The 26,124-nt window shown below is 48.0% G+C and overlaps 1 protein-coding gene across 1 annotated transcript; it reads left to right on the top strand.

The window, feature by feature from the left end:
- Window positions 1–9,827: 9,827 nt before the first annotated feature.
- Window positions 9,828–13,681, top strand: sox4a (SRY-box transcription factor 4a). Its single transcript, XM_076011395.1, has one exon. The coding sequence runs from the start codon at window positions 10,307–10,309 to the stop codon at window positions 11,468–11,470; it is 1,164 nt and encodes a 387-aa protein (XP_075867510.1). The 5' UTR covers window positions 9,828–10,306; the 3' UTR covers window positions 11,471–13,681.
- The last annotated feature ends 12,443 nt before the right edge of the window (window positions 13,682–26,124 follow it).

Genomic DNA, 26,124 nt, shown 5'->3' with positions numbered 1-26,124 from the left:
TGATGTGGCTGTTTCTTCTTCAAAAACTCCAAATATTACACACTTAACCTTCAATGTTTGATGATTGTTGCTGTTTTTTTTATTGCTAGAGATAAAGTTATTTTTAAAAAGGGGTGTGGGGGAGGGACCACAAGGCTGCAGGGGCTAGCTGGGAAGCCCGCAGGCGTGGATAAAAGCTTCAGCGGGGCTTTAGAGAGGCAGGGACGTATGTGCGGGGTGGAGATGGAGCCCAGATAGAGGCAGACGAACTCTGGGCAACTGCGCTGCTATTTCTAGAGAGAAGGAAAGTGGTCCGACTTGGCACGGGCGTATACGTTCGTCTAAGCGGCGGGTCCCCGCGCATACGGGCAATATAGGGGTCTGGCGCCAAAGTTGAGTTTGGTGACCCACTTTCTCTTTACATCTGGACCTGATAAGTTGCTCTCAGCAGCGGCAGCAGCAGCGGGAAAGAGATCTGGGCAGAGACATCTCTCCCTTCCTCTGGAAGCCGGACCCACTTTGAAAAAGTTGGCCGCAGAGTTTCATCCATAATCAGGCGGCGGGGAGCGTTGCCATGTGAAATGAGCCGCTCGCTCCTCCTCACCAGCTCCCCCCGGTGCAGCCGCATGAGCTACGGTTTTATTTTATTTTTCCCCCCTCTCACTCTCTCTCTCTCTCTCTCTCTCTCTCTCTCTCTCTCTCTCTCTCTCTCTCTGGTCAAAGCGGCTCTTGGTTTTTTGCGATTTAAGTGGATGGTTTACATTACCAGGGGCTCTCTCGCTCTGTTCCTCCCAGAGGAAACTACAGTTTTGTGGTTATGTATTGTATTTAGCAATTCAAACAAGTTCTTTCAAGAAAAAGAAAACATTTTATTTAACCCTTTCGTGCATATTGGTCGCTTAAGTTGAAAGATGTGAAAATGCGTTTCATCCAACAATGGAAAGTATATTTTTTTTGAGCACCAAGTGCCATCTAATAAACAAAATGAATAAATAAAATAGCATGTTAATCTCTAGAAAAAAAAAACAGCTACTTTTTCATGCTTGAAAAGAAATAGAATCGCTTGGACAAAGGGGAAAAAAAATAACCCTTTTGTGCATAATGGTCGCTTAAGTTGGGAAGATGTGAAAATGTGTTTTATACAGTAATTTAAAGCTGTTGTTTCGTACACATCGAGTAAAATCTAACACGCTAAATCCACTATTGTACGTTAATCTAAAGAAACTGTTGTTTTTCATGCTTAAAAAGAAATAGAAATGCTTGGAGGGGAAAAGAAAAAATCCTGACTGAGTTTGTCATAATTCATGCATGAAAGGGTTAAAGGTATGCTCCGCAGACTTCCCTCACATTTTTGTTTGTTTAGCAACAATAATCCACCAGGGGGAATAACTGCTGGAGCTGCCACATCAACATGGTGACATTGGGCCTCGTGGTTGTTGGGTCTGGGTCGGCGCTGGATGCACCCGTTCTGCCGCAAATTTATTCAAATTTGCATTTTGCTAGCGCTCGCCCGTGCCAAAGCCATCAACACGTTTTCTTGGGCAAAACAAACGGTAATCCCCTCGGTTCCCGAACCTCTTCTCTCTCTCTCTCTCTCTCTCTCTCTCTCTCTCTCTGTCGCCCGACGCCGACTTCGCTGTTGATAATGACCGTCGTTAAGCCCGATGCCCTTGTTTTGTTTCGCTCTTTCGCTCTCGCCCGCAGACAGATGGCGGTTTGTCGCGTGCCGCTCAATAGGCCGGGCGTCCTGGGGCCTCATTCTTCAGTTGAGGTTTTTTTCTTTTCCTTTTCAAATCAATGGTATTAAAGCTGACCTTTAGAAGGAAACGCTGAGAAAATTAACTCTTCCCTCACAAGTTTGTCATTTGGAGATGGCACGTGCGCCAAAATCATAAATCCCGCTCCTTTAGAAAGCGGTTTGGCCCGAGACCCGACTGTCAGCGTGAAGCCAAAATCTATATCAAAAGAAACATCCTGCTCTGCTGTCTGGCTCGGTTCAATGAGGCGACGGGCTTTTGTGTCCTACAGTTAATCAGATAGTTCTAAGATAGCCAGTCTGATAGCCCACACATATGGTATTGGCCACAAACATCCATATGAGGAAAGATAAACTGTACATTCATTAGGATTTATTCTCTAAGTCTCTAAGTGTTTCTTATCAATTACAATGTTTTCAAGAGTTTGTTTATTTCAGCAGCTTCATTCTGTTTATGTCCATGGAAAAGCGGATACACCTGGCTTGTTTTAGCCTTTTCTGATGACTTCCTACATTGCCTGGTGATTTAAAAATTGCAAAACAACACTATTCTGTTCAACATATCTGTTCACACTGGCTTTCAAAGGCCCCATATACAGCAAAATCCACTGTGCCAATGTTATGAAATGGTTGAAATGCATCTCGAGTGAGTCAGCAAAGTCTCAAAAGATGGAAAGTTCATAATTTAATGAATTTGTTTGCTGCACATTTCAGGGAGTTTGTTTTGCTAAAAAAAATACTGTGATCCATCCTGCTGTGACATCACAAAGGGCAATGGTACTCTTCTAAAGTTCAGGCAGCACTCCCGCATGGCATTAGCATTAGCATTAGCAGAAGGGTAAAGTGGGCGTTCTTGTGGGAGGCTGTAAACAGAAGCTATGCTGTTCATTTATTATTAACGTTGCTTTCATGGAATCTGGGATGAAAACCGAAGATCTAAGAATCGGATGTAGTGCGGAACCTTTGACGCGTCTTGTGCGGCTGCCTGGATAAACCGTCTCCGTTCGATCGGCCCTGATCTCTCGAGAAACTATTTCCGTCTAACGCGTCCGCGGCCACAACACAGGGTGGGGGGGTCGGAGGGTCATCCCATCACAGATGAACCGGCGGCTGGGCTGACTGACGGCTCCCCGATAAATCAGGCCGGCTTAAGGGAAGAGAAACCAAAGTGAACCTTTGAACGCCTCCAATTTTCCCAAACTCTCAGTGATCCGCTGACCTTCCCGAGACACACGAGTGACCCAGACGCATTTTTACCGCGCCCTCTAATATGCTGGTCTTCTGTTCTCTCCCCCTCCTCCCACCCCCCCACCCCCCCCCCATTTCACCCCCCAATGGGATAAAGACATTGCTACCGTGAGTGAAGGCGCGTCGCTTTCGGAAAGTGACTGCACCAGGTCCCCCTGTGGGGATTGAGGCAGGTGTGTGTGTGTGTGTGTGTGGGTGTGTAGGGGCGGGGGGGCGCTAACATGAGCCTGACGTATCTGCTACGCTATTGCTATCGATCGGCAGTTCAGTGTCAATCTGGGGCGACTGGGGAGTAATGATCACGCTCGGCCTCCGGGACACTTCTGGTGGAAGAAGGTGCAGGTGCTGGAGACCCGGGTCTCACACACACACACACACACACACACACACACACACACAGACACACACACACACACACCTGCATGCGACAAAAGAGCTCCGGTACAAAATGTTCTCTCTCTCTCTCTGTCTTCCCTGCTGCTACTGCGGAGCGTCGCCGGCAATAAACCCGCACTAGCGCACGCATACACACGTGCACATGCACCGCGCGTGCAAGCATGCATGCACGAGCCTCTGCCACCTCCGAAAAGGGAAAGAAAAAAAAAAAAGCGAGAGCCAGTGAGCGCAGACAGATAAGCAGGCAGCCAGAGACGGACTAATCCTCCTCCCGACGGTGAGGGACGGTTTATGATGGGAATCAAGCCGGGGGAAGGCAGTGTGTGTGGGGGGGGGGGGGCGAGGATAAAGATTAGAAGATGATGGGGGGGGTGCGAGGAGGGAGGGAGGATTTGAAGCGCTAATAGCTCAAACGCTCGTCTGAGAGTTGATTTTTTTCTTCCGTTATTCTTTTAAAAGTCTTCCTCTTCCTCTTCCTCCTCTTCTTCGTCCTCCAACTCTCTCCTTCCTACACACCCTCGCATTCTCACTCCATCTTGCACTTCCCAAAAAAAAAAAGAAAATAGTCAAACAACTATATATATATATATATCTATATATATATATATATATATATATATATATGTATATATATATATATATATCTATCTATATATATATATATATATAGATAGATATATGCAGACAAACACAGAGCGTGCGTTTCTGCAGAGTCCTCGTCTTCCCCGCCGGCTCCCTCCATTTCCTCCTCCTCCTCCTCCTGCAGCCCATCCCTCTCCCGTCTTCTCCCTCTCCTCTCTCTGCCGCACTCTCCCTCTCTCTCCCTCCCTCTCTCCCTCTCTCTCGCAGACTGACTGCGCTGATGTAGGTCAGTGCGTCTGGAGCCTGTCTGGAGCTGCCCGAGAGCTGCCGCTGCTGCGCACGGCCGACCGACCCCGTGGCGAGCGGGCGGCTCTGCGACGGGGACGAGGACGCCGCACCGCAGCCTGGGCTACGTGAGGACGAGAACCACCCTGCCTGACCTGAGCTGCCTGCAGGAGGAAGAGGAGGAGGAGGGAGGAAGAGGAGGAGGAGGAGGAGGGAGGAGGATCTGGAATCGTCTGTGCGGAGGAGAGGGGGGTGGGGGGGGGGGGGGGGGGTGATATGTGGCGTCTGAGCAGCGGCGGAGGCTCAGTGAGCGCGAGCAGGTCCCACGCAATGCACGCGGCCAACGCTTCGCTTCGTCCTCGGCGACGCCGCAGCGTTGCTGTTTTTTTTTGTTTTTTTTGACTTTTTTTGCAGCGATTCCGGGGGAAGCGATTCCGGGGGAAGCGTTTCGCTCGGCGGCTCTCGCTCACCAACTTCTCCGCGACGCTCTCTCGCCCTCCCCTCCCCCACCACCACCAGACATGCCATCCCATCGTTTTTCGTCTCGTTCTCCATTCCCGAGACCCCCCCCTCGGGAGGAGGAGGAGTAGGAGGAGAGGGGTGGGGATGACGGGTGGAGGTGGAGGGGGGGTTTGGTCTCCAAACTCCAAAACTCCAACCTCGGACGCAACTTGCAGCGAAAAGCCGACATAAAGACGGCGAGAGAGACAAAAGAAGGAACCAAAAAAAAGTGATTTCTGTTGTTTTCTGTTGTTTCCTTTCTGCAGGATGTCCAGCCAGTCCCGCTGCTGCTCCGCTGCTGCTCCACTCCGTCCAGGTCAAAGAGTCGTCCCCCCCCCCCCACCATCCATCCAGCCGGGGATTCCCAGAGCGTACGTCGTCCACCTCTCCAGCAGCGAATGTCGGGATTTCGTCGGAAACGCCAGGATGGGAAAATTTTCACAAAGAACCCCAAAAAAAGCAAAAAGCCAAAAAAGCCAAAAAAACCAAACCTCCCCTCGGTCTTCTTTCCTTTTCCTCCCGCTTCCACGTCCTCTCTTCTCGTCCTCCGCCTTCTCCTCCGTCTCCCTTGCGTTGACACAATGCCCCCCCCCTCCCTCCGAAAAAAAAAACAAAAAAAGAACGAGCCCAGCTGTGAGCCAGTGAGCGAGCGAGCGAGCGCGCCTCGCGTTCAAGTTTCCTCTGAGCGCGAGTCGAGACTCGAGCTGCGAGCGTCTGAGTCCTGCGTGTGCGTTTGTGGCGCGCTTTTCGGGATCTTCTGTGTGTTGTGCGTCGCGTGTGCGCGTGCGCGCGAGTGTGTCTTTATTTTTTAGCGCGTCTGCGCGTGACGTGACACAGCAAATCATCTGACCCGCCTCGTCATCGCCATCCAGGGAGAAGGGGATGCTGGGAGTTTCCCGGGGCGTGGCGTCGGCGGCCTGGCCACGCCTCCTCCTCCGGGTGGTGCTAACTCGTTTATCCGCTCCGCCTAATTGAGCAAAACTACTTTTTTGTTATTTTTTTTCCCCTCTGCCTGTCTTGATCAAATCCTCGGGATTACGGCTGCAGCGGATCCAGGAGTGACATATAACTCACTCCTCTGCTTCGCGCTCACTCTTTATCCCACTAGTTCACCTTGTACCGTTCAGGATGCTCTCACTGGGTTTTCTCTTGTTTATTTTTTATTTTATTTTTTTTTTGGGGGGGGGGTCTTTCCCATCAGCATGCACCCTCTGTTCCTCTGCACCTTCTCTCCCTCCTTCCCGAGTGTCTCGACCAGTTTGAAAGCGGAGGCGAGGTCACAGTGGGAAGATCAGATCGGGTTCACCTCGTCTCTCCTTTTTTCCTCCCTGTGTGAGCATCACCAAGGCTGACCGAGCAAAACAAAAAACAACAGGCCGGGAAAACTCCTGAAAGGGCGAATGAGTCTCGTCTCAACGTGCACAACTCACGCGTTCGAGACGGCCGCCTGAAAACAAGTTAAAACAGCAACAACAGTTTGCCTGACTGAAGATCCTCTCCTGTTATTTTTATCCACTTTGCGATTAAAGGCCGCCGCGGCCTGTCTGTGTTTTTTTGTTTGTTTTGTTTTGTTTTTTTAATGTTGTTTTGTTTTTAATCCATGATCCATCGGAGCGGAGGGAGAGGCAGAGAATGCGAGGAAGTGTGCAGGCGCCGTAAAAATACCCGAGCTCGCCGCCGCCGCCGCCGCCGTTGTGTAAGGCGCTGACAGCAGTGGGTGGGTGATATGGTGAGATGGCCACCTGCACTGTCTGCCACCTCCACGCAAAACACGCAGAAGACAAACTGCCTGCGGATGACTCACACACACACACACACACGCACTGCATTTGTGTGTGTGTGTGTGTGTGTGTGTGCAAAAGCAGTGCTTAGTCCACACTTTCTGGTGTTGTTGTTGCTTCGCCGGTGGCGTGCAGGAACCAGCGGGGACTTCCCACCGCTTTTCAAACTTTCAGTCCCCTGGATGAGCTCCAGTTCAGTTAGCAACCCGTCACACAAACACACACGCACGCACGCGTGCACACGGCCCCTCGCGCCGCACAAAGCCCTCATTGTGTTTGACCCCCGCGATGACGAGCGGGCACGTCAAGGCGACGCGTCATTCTTCTGCCGAGCGCATGGTAATGAATACCTCGACTCGACACACACACGCACACACACAGACGCACACACACTTCCGCTCCCCTCACTCCCCTCTGCTGCTGCTGCTGCTGCTGCATTCTTGGTTCCCCTCCTCGACACTGTGACGACTGTGAGTCTCTGTTCTCCGCTAACTCAGCTCCCCGCAGAGAAAGTGTGACGCTACGCGTTGCTCGCGCGTCGCATGTTGGTTTAGCCCGCGGTTCGCCCCGGGGAGGCGGAGGAGGCTGGGTTGTGCCCCGACACATCAAGTTCAACGTTTATGTTTTATGGGAAAAGAGCAAGAAAAGGGGGATCGTTAACACCGAGTGTCTGTCAGTCAGTCAGTCAGTCAGTCAGTCAGTCAGTCAATCAGTCAGCGCCTCAGTAGCAATGAAGGCGCCGACCTCGCTTGCGCCGTCCTAAATTATCTTTGAAAGCGTGTTAGGCATTATTTTTGCGGCGCAACAAGCTCGTAAGAAATCATGTTGCAAACAATGTTATGATGTCATAACTGATAGTGATAAAACCGGGAAGCCCTGAGTGTGTCCACATCCTGGGCTCCGAAGCCCCGCCTCCTTCTCTACAGACACAGATATTAGGTTGTTTTGTTGGCTCCTGTGCTTAACTATGTTCCTTGTTTTTATCAGTTTTATGTCACCCTCCCCCAGGGGTACTCGTGCCTCCACCCTGACCGTCTGAAAATAAAAGTTCACTCCCAGTGCCCTGCCTAGTTAAATAAAGGTTTGACTGCCTGACTGACTGCAATGAAAAAAGGACAGTTGTTTATTTTAGTATCTCAACTCCAAACCTCCAGTGTTTTGTCTTTTTCACCTGATGCCCTGATGGGTCGCGCACGCTGGGCCTTTGAAACTCCTAATCCCGCCGCCGCACCCTCAGATTTTGCGGTTTTCCGTCCCCTGTCGAGCTCTCCCAGAACTGCTCGCACTTCCTGACGTAAAAAAAAAAAAAAAAAAAAAAAAAGCTGCCACGTTTCATTCTCACAAGCACCCGCAAAAGCCCCCGACCAACCTCCCCGAAAACTAACCGACGCCAGCGCCGTCATCCTTGGAGAGACCCTGAGAGAGTCTGACTCTCTAACACATCCACACACACACACACACACACACACACACACAAAAGCGCACACTTTTTTCCCCCCCTATCTTTTCCTTTTTTTTTTCCCGAGGAGTCGCTGTAATAGCCCCAGCCTCCCACAGCACTCTCTCATAATGACACCATCCCTTTAGGCGTCAACAGAGCCGAGACAAAGCGCTCGGTGTATTTTGGGGTAAACACATGGCACCGGCAGCTCTGAAGATGACAGAGCGATAGGCCGGTGCGGTCGGGACCCCCCCCCCTCCCCACCGGCCGGCCGTCCCCGGCGCTTACCGGAGCCTCGCGCCTGCCGGTGACAGACTGGAAAGCTACCTGACAGCTGCTCCTCACACATCAGATAAGATTGCAGGTATACCTGCTACACCTGTTTAAACAAAACCCCCTGCGGGTGCGCACGCTGCTTTATGACCGTGTGTGTGTGTGTGCGTGCGAGCGCGCGGGGGAGAGATAGGGCGAGATAGCAGGCTAATCCAGTGGCAGGTGCACGGCTGTAATTGGGGCAACTAAAGATAAAGACTTGATGAAGCGGCTCATTATTATTTATGTCTTTGATTTATGTAAGCTACCGAGGGGGGTTAAATGTGTAGAAGTGTGTGTGTGTGTGTGTGTGTGTGTGGGGGGGGGGGGGGTTGACTTGTGAAAATTTGAAGACTCTATGACTGTTTCAGGCCTCCCGACACAGATCCAGTCATAAATGAAGAATTCACAACATAATAAATACGTAGCCAGTGTTGTGTCAGAGTTTTGTCGGGATCGCGTGATCGGACGAAACAAACACTTTAACTTCTTAATTCCCCCTCCAAAAAAAAAAAAAAAACGGCACCAGCAGTAGCAGCAGCAGCAGCAGCCACACTGCTGATGACATCACCTGCTTGGGCTTCAAAGTAACGGCAGCTCGAGATACCGTCGCGCTCGCATGCAAACACGCCCCACCCACCACCACCAGCAGCAGCAGCAGCAGCGCCGCAGACCCACCACCTCACCTCATCAACTCCCATTGGCTCTAGCCTGACATCTAGCGACGCAGGCTGTAATGTGATCCTGCGTGTCAACACTGTGTGTGTGTGTGTGTGTGTGTGTGTGTGTGTGTGTGTGTGTGTGTGTGTGTGTGTGTGTGAGACTTTTGTTTTCCCCACTCCCCCCTCGTCCTCCTCCACCACCACCACCTCACTTCCCTCATTTGACGATCACCGCGGTGTCCACGTGTCTGGTTCACCCCTGATGGAAACGCGCATCGCTCGGGATGTGTTTATGATGTAACCGCAGCCGTAATCATCTGGAGGAAAAAAAAAAAACAACAACAAAGAAGTCAGTTTGGGGTTTTTGGTCGGGGTGAGGGCTCACCGCGCTCTCCCTCTGACTGAAGCTCAGCCGCCGCTTCTTCTTCTTCTTCTTCTTCTTTTTTTTTGTTTCCTCAGCACTTCCCGGCTCTTACACATCGTCTAAATTTAGTCGATGCTCGTCCACATGAAAGTAATGAAGGTCTAAGTATATCCTTGCAAGCTTCCCCTTGCAGCAGCAGCAAGGTGGTGGTGGGAGGGGGGGGGGGGGGGAGGACAGTGTGTTCCTGTAAACACGCGCGCACGCGCACGGAGACGCACACTGCGAGTTCGTCTTTCCTCCAGTAGAGTCTGACAGGAATGAGGTCAGACACACCGATCCTCATCGCACATTATTATTATTATTGCCCGGCTTTTTTTTCTCTCCCCCCCTCTTTTTTTTATTCAGCCAATGGGCTGCGAGGTGGGCGTGGCCCGGCCGCAGAATCGGGATGGAGACAGACGCCGATTGGCGCGCGCGTCTCGCGATGAGGGTATAAAGGCGCGAGGTTCTCGTTGTTGTGTTTACAGTAATACTACGGGGCGCTCAGCAAACAGGGAGACTATGAGAAAGCGCAGCCGCTCCTCTCAGCCACATGGTTCGTCGAGCCCACAGACAAGCTGCGCTGCAGACAGCCAGGTTCACTTAAAGGACTTGCACCCCCGCTGCCCACAGCGGCACGTATTGAACCTTGCCGGGCGAGTTTTCAGCCGCACGGGCAGTTGAACTAGTTTGGATAGAAAAGATCCTTTCTTTCACCCAGCAGCCCCTTTTTTTTATGCGAAGCGCAGTGCGTAAAAGTTGCGGGACGTGCGCGTCTCCAAACCGAGCCGAACTGACAAGAGAAGAAGAAGAAGACGAGACTTGGATGAACTTTTTTTTCTTCTAAGAGCCACTTGCCCGGCTTCAGCAATAGCACTGACGGGATTTTTTTGTACGTGAGCCTGATTGTGTTTTTGTGAACTTTTTGCGAGCGCCGCCGCACTGAACAGTGTTACCAGGATGGTGCAGCACATGAGCCAGACGGACAGCGGCCACGCTCACTCCCCCGGCGGGGACTCCACGGACACCGGAGACATGGACCTGGAGATGGACACGTCCCCGACCCCGGAGTCGCCCTCCTCCGGGGTGCGCAGCGACCTGGCGTGGTGCAAGACTCCCACCGGCCACATCAAGAGACCCATGAACGCCTTCATGGTGTGGTCGCAGATCGAGAGGAGGAAGATCATGGAGCAGTCGCCGGACATGCACAACGCCGAGATCTCCAAGCGGCTGGGGAAGCGCTGGAAGCTGCTCAAAGACACGGACAAGATCCCGTTCATCCGCGAGGCGGAGAGGCTGCGGCTCAAGCACATGGCCGACTACCCAGACTACAAGTACCGGCCCAGGAAGAAGGTGAAGTCGGGCAGCGGTGCTGCAAAGCAGGCGGAGCGCGGAGAGAAGAGCAGTGGAGGTGGTGGTGGAGGAGGAGGAGGAGGAGGTGCCAGAGGTGCCGGCGCCGGCAAGAGGAGCCCCGCGTCCAAGCAGGGAGCGAGCAGGGGGGCGCACAAGCAAGGGGGCGTGAAGAGCGACTACGCGTCTCCCGGCGACCACCAGGCTCTCTTCAAGTCCCGCTCGGGCTCCGGGGCGAGGCAGATCCCCGAGAAGCGGAGCGGGGAGCCGAGGCGCGGCCACGTGTTCGGCGGGGCGAGCAGCCTCGACAGCGGGCCCCTGTCGGTCGGCGTGCCGGCCAGCCCCACTCTGAGCAGCTCGGCCGAGTCCAGCGACCCGCTCAGCCTGTACGAGGAGCAGAGCCCCGCCGCCAGCGACGAGTCGGCGCACACCGCTCGCCTCAGGTACGCGCGCGCCTCGTCCCCGACCCCGTCCGCGTCGCACTCCTCCTCGTCCGTGTCCTCCTCCGCGTCCTCCACCTCCTCGTCGTCGTCGGACGAGGAGTTCGAGGACGAGCGGGTCGAGCCGAACCCCAGCCCGGGCTTCGAGGGCATGTCCCTGGGCGGCATGGGCTTCTCCGACGCGGAGTTGGACCGGGACTTGGACTGGAGCTTCGGGGAGTGCGGGGCGGGCTCTCACTTCGACTTCCCCGACTACTGCACCCCGGAAGTCAGCGAGATGATCTCAGGAGACTGGCTGGAGTCCACCATCTCCAACCTGGTGTTCACCTGCTGAGCGGGGAGGAGCGCGGCAGGCAGACACGCAGAGCGTACACACACACCCACGCGTACACACACACGCACTCGCGTGAACTCTTTCACAGACACGCACTCAGCGTTTTTTTTTTGTTTTTTGCAACGTGCAAGCCAAACCTGACGGGCGCGTGCGTCCCAGACCACACCGTTCCCGCCATTCGCGTGTGAAAACGAGGGGGAGAAAAGGTGGCCTGATGTTGACGATGATGCGCGCGCCGCCGACGCCGCCACAAGCCCAGGTGACGCGCAGCTCACAGACATGGACACAGCCTGGACGGGGCACGCGCAAGATGGTTTTTTTTTGAGGAGGAGGAGGAGGAGGAGGAGGAGAAAAGAGGGAGAGAGGGATGGGACGGGGTGCTTAGTTTGCATTTGGACATGTAGGAGGAGTGAATGTAAAGCAAGAGAGCGGAGAAACAACACTTTGCGCTCAGATGTTCAATCCGACCCGAGGAAGGATGATTTCTACCGAGACTGAACTTTGAATTCTTCGATGTTATTTCTGGGATAAAAAAAAAAGAGGGAGGGGGAGGGATGGGTGGGTGAGAGGTGGAGGGGGGCGTTTACCGGAGAGCTCTTCGTGTTTTTTTTTTTTTGTTTTTTTTGTGTTCAAGATGCAGCCAATACACATTTGACCATCAAGTTGCGATTCAGGTTGTCCTTTCTTCTTTCTTTCCGAACTCCTAAGTCGTTTTTTTTTTTTTTTTAATGATATCGACGAGCATGCCCCCTCCGCCTCCAGCGAGGGATTTTTTTTCTTGTTGTTGTTCGATGCGTAGGAAGAAAAAAAAAAAAGAAAAGAACGTTCATCGCTGCGTCTAGTACGCAATTTTTTTTATTTTTTTTTTGTCTGTGACCATAGGACACAGTTCACTATCACCAGCTTCTCTCTCAACGGCAGGACATAAAACAAAAAGACTGACTCCAAACTCCAGAAAACCCTTTCCTTTTTTTCTGAAACCCTTTTTGATGAAAGAACAAAAAAAAAACGAAATAAAATGAAAGAGATACTCAGTGCACAAATTCAGGACCAACGTTTCCCCTCCGACGCGCATCCTTTCTGCCTAGTGCTTCAAAACTTTGTAGTTCCTGTGTCAAGATGACGTTTTTTTATATCCATGTATTTATACCGGCCAAACTTTTTTATACATAGAAGTATTGTCCTCGTACAGGTCTCGTTTGTGTTTTGGTGCACATAACACCTGTCTGTTTCCAGCGCGGAAGGGCTAGAAGTGTATCTTATTTAAAACAAACAAACAAACAAACAAAAAAAAACCATGTCTGACGTCTCCCACTTTTCAGGGGACTTTTGAGTGTGTCATGATTTTCTACTTGTATTTTTGTACAAAATCTATAGAGAAAAAAATGGCGGGGGGCGGGGGGGTCGACTTTCTTTCCGGCGATTGGGTAGCCCTACAACATTGTTGTTTGGATCTACATTGGTGTTTTTAGACGTGCAGAGGGAAGGGGTTGTTTGGCACAATCTGACCTCACACAGTGTTTACAGTATTTACCCACATGCTTCTTAAATGGCACAGTGACTCCAGTTTCACCAGCCAGCTCAACAAAGCCCCACTGAAGACTCCCAGTCTGAGTGGTGACTGTTTCCAGTACACATAGACCCTAAAGTATATGAGTGAAAGATCCCAGAGTCACTGTTTTGGATAGAGCTAATACCTCTGTGTGCTTTTATTTTTTTGTTTTTGTTTTTTGTTTTTTGTTTTCTTTTGAATTATTATTGTTATCAGGATAAGTTTTATTTGAACCACTGGATGGAATTTCACACTCATTCCACTTTGCCTAGACTTTGGAGGAGGGGGAGATGTATGAAGTGCTTCATCTGTTATTGCGCAAATTGCATTAAAAAAAATAGTATTTAACCTTTCTGTACCTGTTGGCTAATTATAGCAGGCTAATTGTTTTCCTATATTATGGCATGGCAAATAGCATTTGTATTTCAGATTCAGGTATATGTAGCTATAGCTGTTGTGTTTAAGATTTTTAAAAGAATAATAACACGAAGATATTTATGTAAACTGACTGTACTATAAGCAAAGATTGTGTGTTTTATGTATGATGATGATCAACGACAGGCACTAGGACAGCCATCTTTGGACATCCTTATGTTGAAGATGATTGTGGTCCAGGTTTATTTTTTTTTAATCTAAGTTTTTTTTTTTATATATATATTTTGAAGACACCTTTTCTATCGTCCCCCTTAATTCTTTTTTCCATTTGTGCAATATGCTGTGTATGATCATGATTTTTTTTTTCTTGGTCCAGTTATGCCAATATCATTTGATGTTTATAGCTCAAAACCAGCCAATGTTTGGGTCAATCACTGCCTCTCAGACCTCTGTACAGATTGTTGTTTTTGTTTTTTTTTTAATCTGTTTTTCTTTTCTTCCAAGAAGGAAATAAAATCAGCTGGAACTGAAAAATGAAATTCCTGCTCTCCTCTTGGTTTTCATTCACAGAAGCCTCTTTACAAGTGCCCACCAGCTGGTTACCTAACAGCTTAGCGTCACACTTGAAGATAAAAAAAGAAAAAAAAAAAAAGAAAATATCGGCGGAAGTAACTGAAGCACTTGCACATTGTGCTCTGAAATGTTGATGCCCCTCCCCCTTTATTATCTGCAGATCTGAAACGAGGATGTTCCCGATAACACTCCCGGCCAGGAGCTTTGCGACACCACATGCCATTCTGATGCTGAATGTTTGCGCTCCGCGGATGCGCGGACGCGTGCACATGCTCTGCAGGCGGGTAGGTGTGCAGCTGCAGACTCGACCAATCGAAGGCCAGCCGCTGAATCAATAGGAGTGGCCCCTTAGCCGACTCTGTCTCATTCCACACGTGCAGAAAACGTGGCTGCCATGGAAACAACTGTATCCAAGAGCTGTGCTGCGATTCGCTGTGCTGCTGATGCTGCGCATGTGTGTGTGTGAGTGAGTGGAATGAGGGACAGGCTGCTCCAACAGGGTGGGGTAGGTATGTGGGTGTCGGGGGGGGGGGGCGGGGTGGGCGTCAGACATTTCTGCAAGGCATGACTGGAATAAAGGAGGACGAGGAGGTGTGGGTGGGTGTGTGCCAACGGGAGGGTGGGGGTGGAGGAGGGGGCCGGGGTGTTTGTCTGTCCTGGTGGATCGTGTGGGGGATTGGGGGGGTGCGGGGGGGAGGGGACTGGGCACTCCCAAATCCAATTAATTCCTTCTGGATGCATTCATTTGTCGAGCACATCTGACGGGAAGAAGAGGCGGCGATGGCGGCGAGGGTGGGAGAGGTAGAGAGACCCCCGAGGTAGAGTATTTAGTGTGTATCAATTTATGCCTTATTCCACAAGAGACGTTGGTAATTATTTCCATCTCTCGGCGTGTCAGGGGGGAAAAAGGGGGTCGTCTCTGGCGTGCCACTGACATGTCGGCGTGGGTAATGAGAAAGATAAGCCATGGTCATTACACACACCATGCCGCGGTCGAGACGCCGGCCCCCAGATGGCTGCAATAAGCTTGACATCAGAGGAAATAGCGTTTGAGGACCCACCCCCGCCAACCCAACCAACCCCCTTCCTTTCCCTTCGAAAAAAATAAAAAATAAAAGTCCAATCACCCCAATGTCTGATGGGTACTGGATGGATGAAAAAAAAAAATAAAAAAAAGAGATTGCAATGCCACTCTCTTATTTCACTAACACGTTCCAAGACACATGCACGAGTGTAAAAAAAAAAAAAAAAATCCTCTGTTCAGCTCGTAATCGAATGTGACAGCTCATTGTCTCACGCGTTCACTATTACGAGTCTGTCAGGAGCAGCTTTTTATTAAAAAAAAAAAAAAAAGAAAGAAAAGAAAGAAACACAAGAGCAGATAAAAGGGAAATAGATCTACTAGTGGTCATGTTAAGTGTAATCTAGTTTGTTCAGCAAGGAAAATGAAATGTTCGCTCATCGTAGTCTCTCAAAATATTTCTGAACATCAGCATTACACCATTTGTCACGCTGAATGTGGCTTTTTTTCCCCCAGTGGCAATTACACAATTAATGCAGAGTACGGGGTACTTCAACTTTTTTGATGTAATTCGCTTCATTGCAATTCATAAAGTCCTCTGAAATGTACAGCGACGGGGAGAACTCAGTCTGGAGCAAAATATGTTCAACTCTCCTTGCAACCTAAAGAATGGGGAAACCAAAGATCGAACGGTGATATTGACCGCACAAAACTTTACCTCACTATTCTGTTCCATCGGTTGCCAGGTTGACAAACATCGCCACAATCAGAACAGCAACATTTTGTTTGAGATTTCTTTGTTTGTAGTCTAATTTTGTCTCAGTAAAACCCGGCGAAATCTTTGCAATACGAATCTGCACCTGCAGCTCCACCACGAACCTGTTTGGATGTGATTGTCGCTAATGCTAACGCAGCTAGTCAGTAATTAAGCTTGATTTTGCTCTAATTGTAACTATCAGACTGAGAGCACTTTCAGCTATTGTTGGCTGCTGTGTCGTTTGTATAGACCTAATGAATCATATTTTCACCGTCTGTTTTCCTTACGAGGACGTGATGTTAGAAGCTCATCTCTCTGGTCCAACTCCTCTGCTCTGTGTGCCGTTTCCACTCTTTCATCAGTCCTCTCAGAATTCCTTCCCTTGTCCTGTTCTTTTGTTGGTGTGACAGCATCTAAGTTAAACTTCTGATGTTTATACTTGCAAGATTTAGATGGACCACACAAACAACCAACAATCAAAGTAGTCTTCCGAACTATAACATGTAACATGATATACTGGAGGTTTCCACAATCCCAGTGCCATGAACTGAAAAATCACTTTCATGGTTTAGTGTGTCGTGCTGTCTTATCTTCACTTCCTGTTTTATTTTGTCTTCACTTCCTTCCACTGGTGTCCGACCCTGACTTCCTCTCAGTGCACACACCTGTTTGATTAGTCCCCCTTGCCCTGATTGGCTCCACCTGTTACTCATTACTTTGAGTGTATATATGATCTGCCTTTCCGTTAGTCTTTGCCTGTCCGGTCAAGTCATGGTTGCAGTCCGTGTCGCTTGGGTCACAGTTGTGGCGAAGTTGTCGGTTCGTTCAGTTTACTCCTCTTCTGCAGTTCAGTCCTGTCATGGTTGGTTACATGTATTACGTTGCACTGCAGTTTATACTTCCAACTCGCCTAAGGATGAAATGCTAATGCACAGCCGGCCCACATTATGTTTAGCGCTTACTGTGAAATGATATCAATAATTTAAACAGTAACCTAATCAGCCTCCAGACTGAACGAGAGATTTAAAACAAAGGTTGTGAGAACCCCTGAATGTGCTCAAACACTAATCACCATAACTGCAAACCAACGTTCAACTGCTGCTTGTACACGTCTCTTCAACATAGCCTAATTGTAGGCTAATGAGGATGGATGCGCTGTAGCTCCATGTAGCATTTGCTTTGAGATGATTTTCCCAATTTAAACAGTGAGGGCGTTGGTGATCAATGGCACAATGGGCTCATATTTCCTGCATTAGTGTAGTTTACACAGAGAGAGAGAGCGGGAAGCTTTAAATTATACCGCACAAGCGCTTGAGATATTCCCCTGATATTCTAGTGGTAATCTGCTGTATAAGGTACCATAAAGCGGGAAGAGATCGCCGCTCGCTGCTGAGCTGATACAATACAAGTCCCAGCGGGAGAGTTATAGGAAAAATATCGAATATCATATCCGCCGTCTGGGAGATGGAAATACCATATAGTCCACAGAAAGGCGCTTTTGAACATCAGACGTGTCTCGCAGTGCCGGCAGGCGTGACTTTGCAGCTTGACCGTGATTATACTTTTTTTTTTTTTTTTTCTTCCTCTCTCCCGCAGACTCGCCAGTCAAGTTGAAGGCTTGGCGGCCACGATGCGTTCCCGCGCACAAAGGACACACAAACGCCGCATCGGACTCGAGGTGAACATATTTGCGAGTTTGTGTTGTTTTGGAGGTTTTGGCTGTTAAAGTTCTGACCAGAGAAGAGGTTCAACGGTTGAGACTAAACTTTTCACTCTCCTTTGGCTGGACGGCAGACGAGGAGACTAGAACCCGGGGATGTGGCTGCAGAGTGCATCTGGAGTTAAAGGAACAGTCCGGCAGGTAGGCATCTAATATCAGCTCTATTTTAAAACAACACAAGGTTATGTTTTCCTTTTTCTGTCACACACGCTTTTTTTTTTGCCGGAGAAGAATTATTGGGAAATGGAGTTTTAGACTGGAGTTCCACCATAAAGGTCACATTCGACAGTTTCCCATCTCGCTTTCATAACCAGGGACCATTTTAACCTTTAAACAGTTAAAAGTTAATCACGGTTGCACTGTGATCCTGCCGCTAGTTTCGGCGCGGCGAGCGCTGGACAGCAGCTGCCTAAAGCGTGAATGACCCTGCTTTCTGTCGGCTCTCCAGTGGTGTCTGGCTGTGCAGGGCTGGAGGAGGTGGGGTTTGGATTCGACATGTGCAACATGATTTGTCCATGACTCCCATCAGTAACGGAAGAATCGTCAGTGAACATTCTGAAAGAGTGGAGTGATTTTCATAACAAACAACATAGAGATCAGTCATGGCGTTTTTTTTTTGTGCATGTTTGTTGGTGCTTTGACAGTTGGTGAAGTTGGGTGTTATTAGGGAAGCATGATATATCGCACAATATTAGTGGTATTTTTTGTTTGTTTGTTTCTTTACATATATCGGTTAGTGGTCAATGTGAAAAAGCGCTCCTGTTCAATAATCAGACTATGTTGGTTTTATCCTATTATAGGATTTCAATATAAGGTTTTCACTCTCTTTTAGTGATTGCTTGTAATTTATTCATGAGAGCAAAATCTGAACGTTGATATCAGTGACATTAGTTATTGGCAATCGGTACTGAATTTTGTTGACCCAGAAAGTGAATGGAACAATGCTTTTCGTTTGTGTGATTTCTTTTCTGGACTAAGTCAGATTCCCTTTCAAGTCTGAACTTTTGACCTCAACTCTTTACCAAATTAACAGTTTGCCATTTCTGTTTGGTGAAGAACCCAGAAAGGGAAGGCTAAACTTTTGATGGTTCTCTAAGTTCTTTCTTTCTTTTTTCTTGCAACTCAGGGATCCCAGCATTTCTGCTGTTTTAGTTGCTGCAAGGTTTGATCTCAGCTGGACACGACTGCACTGTACTGAATCAGGGTGCTTCACGTAATTCTTGCCAGACAAAGTTAGTCATGCCATCCCCCACAAAACGTCTTTCGAACATGAAAAGGCCAACCGACTCTCGGCAGCATCCATGCTAACCTCTTCAGCATGAGCTAGTCCTGCAGTTGCTTCCTCTTCTTTCTGTTTTCCTTCTCCTGGAGCGTTTCAGCTGTTTGTGGGGGTTTCTTCTTTTGATCACAACTGGAGAGAAACTGATCTGCAATGGAAACCCAGAGTTGACTGGGGACCCTTTCTGATGGAGTTTAGCAGGATGGAGCAAGATGTCAGCATGGAAATCATAGCAATCCAACTACCACGCGAGGTGAAGACAAAATGAAGATCACAAATGATATTTAACGAAGGAAGGGGGAAAATATTTCTATCCAACCACAGCCTGCATCGCTTGATCTCGGTTGGGTAATTGTAAACAATCTCATTCCAATTAATAAGGAAATGGTGACAAGATGTAATAGTGCACAGCAGATAATTAATATGTTGGATAGCAACAGAAAACATTCTAATATTTTAACACCAACTAACGTAGCAATTTTGGTCTTTTTATACATCATCACCTCAATTAATGTTAGACCGTGAGTGTTGTTTTTGTGTAATTGTGACTTTCAACTTGTCAGATGTAGGAAAAAAAAAATCTGGGTTCAGTTCAGGTCGACTCCACCGCAGAACAAAGAGGGAAAACAAGCATCTGCTTGTCTTTCCCCTCTCACTTTCACGGCCTTTAGCCTCCGCAGAGTCTGACACACCGCTCGCGAGCTCATTATGTTCCAAAACCAGCCGAGACGTCGTGATCGCGAGGAGGGTAGAGAGAGAAAAAGAGAGTGAGAGAGAGAGAGAGAGAGAGAGTGTGTCGTGAGTGCGCAAGGTGGCAAATTGCTGCGGGCTCCCTCGCCCCAGGTTCTCAGAAGCACCGCGGGACGCCCGGCGGCGACGGTATCGTCGTCCCGACCTAGAGCCAGACACGGGGGCCACGGTGCCGATCCAGACGCGGCGGCGGCGGCGACGGCTCACCGTGTGCTCCAGATAGAGAGAGCTCATTGTCAGGCTCTGCGCCGCAACAGTTAAGCATGATAGAGGAACCCGTGACTCATCCTGGGTAGGTGTTGTGTGCTCGAGTGTGCTCGGAAAGACGGGGACAAGTTGTGAGAGCGGCGAAAAAAAAAAAAAAAAAAAGCCTGGATCATAATTTTTCGAAAAGGCTTACGTGGCAACGAGAGTGCCGGAACACTGTTGTGTAAGATGTAACGGCGGCTGAAAAATCGTGCAACGTGTTTGTGGCCTCAGACATCACACAGACATGTTTTTTTTTTTTTTTTTTCCCTTTTCTTTTTTCGTACACCTGCCATCCGAATCGAATGTTTCGCGTCTGAGTTGGGGGAACAAAGCATCCCGAGACGGGCGACCTACTTGCGGCCTGAATTGAAATGCTCAAATTGGAGTGTGTCATTGTTACTGTGACACAACCTAAATTACATCATCCCCCTTGGACAGTCGTAATTCCAGCCTGTCTGCGCCAGTGCCAACGTGAGGGATGGCAAACTGAATAATGGCGTTGAATTAAAGTGGCATAAATCTTTGAGGAGTGCGGCCAAATTAAATAGAAGAGAAGTTCTTCGCCCCTCAGTGGCAATGCTGTGATACATGAGTGAAGCGGAAAGACGTGTCCCTTCTCTGAAGGACATGCATCTGGCTTGGAAAGAGTAAACACACTGATTCAACTCATTTACCCCAGTACAAGTAAGAAAGTACAGGTTCTGAAATGTACTTAAGTTACTTTTGTACTTACTTTTTTGCCATTAATGAAATAAAACATTCAATGATAATTTAGCAAAAATGAAAAAGACGTGACAGAATTATCTGCACTGAACTCACCAGAGGTTTTGCATCGGTTTCATATTTGACAGCTTTGCTACTCTGAATACTTGTAACAAGTTTTTCTTTTTTTTTCAGCTGCAGTGCAACCAAATTGCAATCAGTGATTGTTATGACCAATGAGCCACTATTGGATGTTTACACTTTTAACAACAACCAATTTGGTTTTCTACATCTTTATTTTCCTCTGCACTGAAAACTTCCAGTGACCCCAAGGCCATGGTACTCATAATGTCCCTCTAAAATATGATTTACTATATTTAACTACACAAAGGCATAGTTTCAATAAGTCTAACAAATAAGTTAATTACTTTGAACAGAATTTGTATATTTTAAACACAAAAGTAAGAAGTGTTTTTTCCAATATAAGTAGAAAGTGCATATATTTGTGTACACATGCAGGGAGTGAAAGTAAAAAGTAGACAGAAAAGGAAATACTCAAATAAAGTACAGATCTACTTGAGTGCAGTAACATAGTATTTGTCCCTTGTACTTTAATTTGAGAGTTTCGCCTTTCGGCTTCGCTCCTCCTTCACCACGACAGATCGATACACCAACTGCATCACTGCAGACGCTGCACTGATCCGCAGGTTGATTCCGTGCTCCATCTTCCCCACACTGGTGAACGAGACCCCGGGAAACTTGAACTCCTCCGCCCTAGGCAGGGGCGGCTAAAGCAAGATGGAGAAAACATTTTGCGCAAAAGCGAATGTGAAATCTTTGCATTTGTCACTTTGTGGAGTCTGTTCGACTCTGGCTCCCAACTTGGGTTGCTGCAGAGACAAACTATGACAGGGGCTCCAATTACACGGGAGGCAGGAAGGTGTGAAGGCGGACTGCTAATAAATAGGATATGCTAAACAGCTGAAGGATTGCAGCTCCGTCGGGGGTCCCAAGGAGGCGCCGAGACTGTCGATACCAGATGAAGGCACGCAGACTAATACCTGAGCCAACTGTTCAGGCTTTCCGGTGTGGGTTTTTTTTCCCGCTCTCTGTGGATTTTCAATGTCTCTGACATGAAAGTCTTGGAATGAAACACAGAAACGGGAAACGTGGTACAAACTTTCTTGTCCTTTCCTTCCGTCGGCTGCCCACTGAGCAGCAACAGCGCAGCATCCAGAACGCCGACAGATGGGAAATGAGGAAGGATGCGTTCTAGTATTAAACCTAAGAGCAGGTTGCATAGCTTTGAGATTCATACTGCTTTTTTTTGTGTGTTTTTCTTTCCGGGAATTAAATTTTCTACTCCACTGGGATTTGGGAGATGTTTTCCTCGATAATTGGGCGCCGGCATTAACTCTTCGCAACATCGAGCCATTTATTTGGAATGTTTTCAGAATCTTCTAGTTTTATATCACATATTCATTTGGGAAAGGGGACGTAGCTTCCTTCCACTTGAGGCAGTACAGTTTGAGAGTTGTGGTTAGGGTGGGGAATGACATGAGCACAATATCACTGTCTGGAGTCAAGTAATCTTTGTTTTTTTTCATGTGAAAAGTCCAATTTTGGCGAATCTTAGTGGCCTAATAGTTCCTCCCAGATTTTGTTCAAATCTACTCAAAAACTGATTGGTCATGTCATCCATTGTTACCTGAGACCACAATGAAAACGCTATTGTGAAAATTGGCAGGATGGAGGGCTGAGATTTCAGAGTTGGATACAAAACCCACCTATCAAACCATTGAAGATGCCACTTTTATCCGAAGTGCTCCGTGTTTGCAGGGGGTTGTCGGCTCTGCCTCCTCATTATATACAACAATACAAGACGGCCCTTTTGAAAGCAGCACATGCATTATTTTTTTCCCTTCTTGCGCTCCAATATCCAGGTACCGGTGATTCTTCACTGGCGTCTCGTAACAGCTCGCTTCAAGTGAGGAGTTTCATGCCCCAGTGTGCGTGCGCGCCATTCACAAAATAGCACAGCTTGAAGGAAGTGTTGCGGGAGGCACAGTTTGGTGCTCCTGCAGGAGAGGGGTGAAAAGAGCAAAGTGCGAGCGAGAACCGGGAGCTCTGGGAGAGGCAACTGTTGCCTGTATACGCAGCGGCATCCGGCCTAGTTGCCAACAGACTGGATGGGATCAGGTATCGTAAAGCTATTCTTATATTGTAATTAGAATATTTAAAATTACTAATGCTGATACTGGCAAATGAAGGCAAAAAAAAAAAAAGCTTTTTGGATATCTTCCCTGAATAATATTTATTTTTGACCCATGCATTGTTTAACTTGCCCTGGCTTTGTTTCTGAAGTTTGCGTGTGCGCTTCAGCCAAGGGGTGAAACGCAGCTTAAGGTCACCTTTATTTAAATATTTGCAAGGTCAGGGAGCAACCAGAACCTTTATTCAAACGCGGAGTCTAAATGCTAATCTGTGGCAGCGTTCTTTTTTTTTTTCAAAAGAGAGAGATAGGTTGATAGAAGTTAAAAGTTCAAATACTTTTGAAGCCCATTTTGGAGTGAAGCCCCTGTGGCGATGGCCGTGGTTCTGAAACTGGTCCACTCAACGTTCAAACGAAAGGAAAATGCTCCTCATAATGGTGGCTCCAGGCAGTGGGTGTCATCGTTGTTTGTTTATTTATTTATTTATTTATTTTCCCATTTTTAGCATTATTTTGCTGCCGCCAAATTGTTTTTTTTAGGGACACTCATGACATCTGCGCAGCAACTCTGACCTGCTCCGAGTTTAATAGCCTCAGGAATCCTCGACTGACACGAAGGTGCACTGTCAAGATTTGGAAGAGGGAGGAAAAAAAGACAAATGCGCATAAAAAAAAACAAGCTTTCCCGTACAGGATTTAAGTGTGCAAATCCTCGTGTTCACGTATATAAATAACTTCACTCGGCGCCTCTCATCCAAGAGGTAGGCATGGTTTGTCAAATCACTTTTAAATGAAAGCATTTATTTAGACTTGGCACTGTCTAATTAGCAGAAGTCTACACAGGAGAGACATTGCGCTATAATCTCTCCATATTCTGATTTGTGGCGGCCATGGCTGTCAGCGGCGGTTAGCTCGCAGAGTAATGATTTGGACTGGGACGCTTCTCAACTGCCACCACTTCCAAAGCGTGTCAAACGCAGGGTCGTGGCCCGCTTCCGTGTACTCCGGAAGTGGGTTTTGGCAGCAGGAATGACGGGGTTCCATCTGTTTAGTCAGCTAGCTTCGAACACAAAAGCTTGCGTTTGAAACTGTCAGTGTGACTTTTTGACAGTGGCTGCCCCGTGCATTTCACGCCTAGGCCTTCAGTAACGTCAGTGCTTGGCCCTACCGAAATGAATACACCTCGCAATACCATCGATATGATAGCACGACTCAAGAATCCATCCAAAATGGCACTTATACGTTACATCCTCTTAATATAGGCTAGTTGAGCAACACTTCACTTCTGGAGCATTTAAAATCAATACGCTTGCATTCACTCTTCAGAGTAGGAGTAGGAATAAGTTGGGATCACAGATGTTGTCAAAACTTACAAATAGTCAACAAAAGTTTCAATAAGTCCACCAAAAGTATGCTATTTGTGCTGAAAATTAGTTTGTTCAGTAAACTACTGCCTTTTCAAATAAGACACCAGTGAGATGACAACAAAGCAAAATAGTCGTTAAAATAAAAGTAAAAACATTGTTTGCATTTGTTTTTGAGAAAATGCGACAACAATACAAGTACTCACGTTGCCACAGCTGTTTCGTCACTGCGTGGCGTTATTCACGTCGAAGAACTGGTGACGATTCTGCAACAAAATATTTCCCTTCTCCTTCCGCCATCATGGGTTCGCCGTGCCAGCTGACAGTTCCCCAGGTGGAGTTAAGTCTTTTAGGCTCTCATTGCTTATCCAATCACAGGCGGCGTACGTGTCCAGTTAAATGGAAGACCTTCTACATACAACACTGGAAGCGGTATAACTTTTCTGAGTATGTTCAGGCTAGCGGTGAAGGCCTCACCGGCCCTGACGGCCCACCACATGCTTTCTGATGACACGGAGCACAATGACAAATGCTACAGTTCACACTGTCTCAGCTTGGATTCAGAACTTCCTGCTGCGGTTCCTACGACAACCTAAAACCATGTATGTGCATCGGTATTAGTCAGTGTATCATTGCATAAGTGAGCCTATCACCGCTTGTGCTATCTCATTTGAGGTGTGAGGTGTACCGTCAGCGCCAAGCTCATACGGAAGACTAAAACTCCAGCATTAAACTAACGTGGAAATAATTGTGCCTGCGTTTGCACGCGTACGTACGAACGCGCACACGCACGCCGGCAGAGCGGGCGAGCGGGCGAGCGATGATGTTGTGACAAGCCTTGTCTTCCGTTCCGCAGAAAACAACAAAGACGGCCGCTGCTGGATCCAGACAGCATAACTAATTAGTCGCAAACACAGGCGGGCGCGCGCACGTGCTCGCACGCATACATGCAGCAGGCAGCCAGCAGGATATGATGTCACCTCCATAACCATAATTACCCGTCATAAATCATGTGGTGTGACACCCTGTCAGCCACTGAATGGGTGTCCTGCGTGCCAGCCAGGGATGGATGCACTTTACTGCCGGGTGCCACTGTGCCACCGCGCTCACGACGGAAACACGTTATGTTTTTTTTTTTTTGTGATGTTACGCTCATGTGTTGTGTGTGTGTGTGTGTTTTCATCATAGATGACTGAATGAAAGACAATTCTCTTTTATCGTTTTGCTGGCGGGGTCGGTGAAAGTGAACAGTGAAAGACAACGGGGACTTTTTGTTTTTCCCAAGTGGTGGTTTGTCCTTTTGATGACTTGCACAGCATTTTTTTCCCCCTTTCTAAATTTAAACCAACGTGGGTCATCTAGTCTAAAGCAAGCCAGTCGCTTCATTTTTTTTCTGTAAAGAAGAAGAAGTTATTGTTTGCTCTGTAATTGCTCCTGAATTGCTCGTTTTCCTCCGTCGCTGTGCTGCTTCCTGGGTTGCAAGGCTGCTTGCCAGGCTCACAAATTGGATTTTATAAATTTGACTGGATGTATTTATTTTTTTTGGTCCTCAGAGAATCCATGTAACATGTTACATGATGAAAAATCCGTCGTGTGAAATTGAGAACAACGGAGAACACATACACCTCACCTGCTGTTAAGCCAGAAAACGTCTGGTTAGCCTTTCCATTAAGCGGCGCTCAAGAAGGCAGCTTGCTCCACTATTCTTTTTTCTTTTTTTTGCCTTGAATTTTCCAAAGACCTGTCAGAGATTATGATGAAACGTTCACGCAGAGGTTTTGACCATGACCTGCTGCAAAGATGACCAGCCACAGCTCCACATTTATGCTCTTTGTTCTACCAGGTCGTGTGGATGAAAATTTCTCTCTGAAAGTCACTCATTAAATTAGCTTAAGCCCCATCTTGGGTTTTTATGTAGAGTTGCCAACCATCCCTTACAGTACAGAATTGTTCCGTATTTGACAATGACTGCGCTCCGTTTTGAATGCATACGGGACGGCGTTCGTCCTTGGAACGCAATTTTTTTTTTTTTTTACTGCCAACTCACGTTCATTTCCATAGAGTTTGCGTTCAAAACTGTAATCTATGCAGCTACAGTCG

This window comes from Nelusetta ayraudi, unplaced genomic scaffold (genome assembly GCF_046127955.1).
Source record: "Nelusetta ayraudi isolate G7.1 ecotype Tasmania unplaced genomic scaffold, CSIRO-AGI_Nayr_v1 ptg000135l, whole genome shotgun sequence".
In the NCBI taxonomy this organism is placed as follows: domain Eukaryota; kingdom Metazoa; phylum Chordata; class Actinopteri; order Tetraodontiformes; family Monacanthidae; genus Nelusetta; species Nelusetta ayraudi.
This window is presented reverse-complemented; position numbering and strand designations above follow the sequence as displayed.

What these genes read in the sequence shown, in the direction of transcription:
- sox4a (XM_076011395.1), top strand. Translation starts at nt 10,307, where the DNA reads ATGGTGCAGCACATGAGCCAGACGGACAGCGGCCACGCTCACTCCCCC.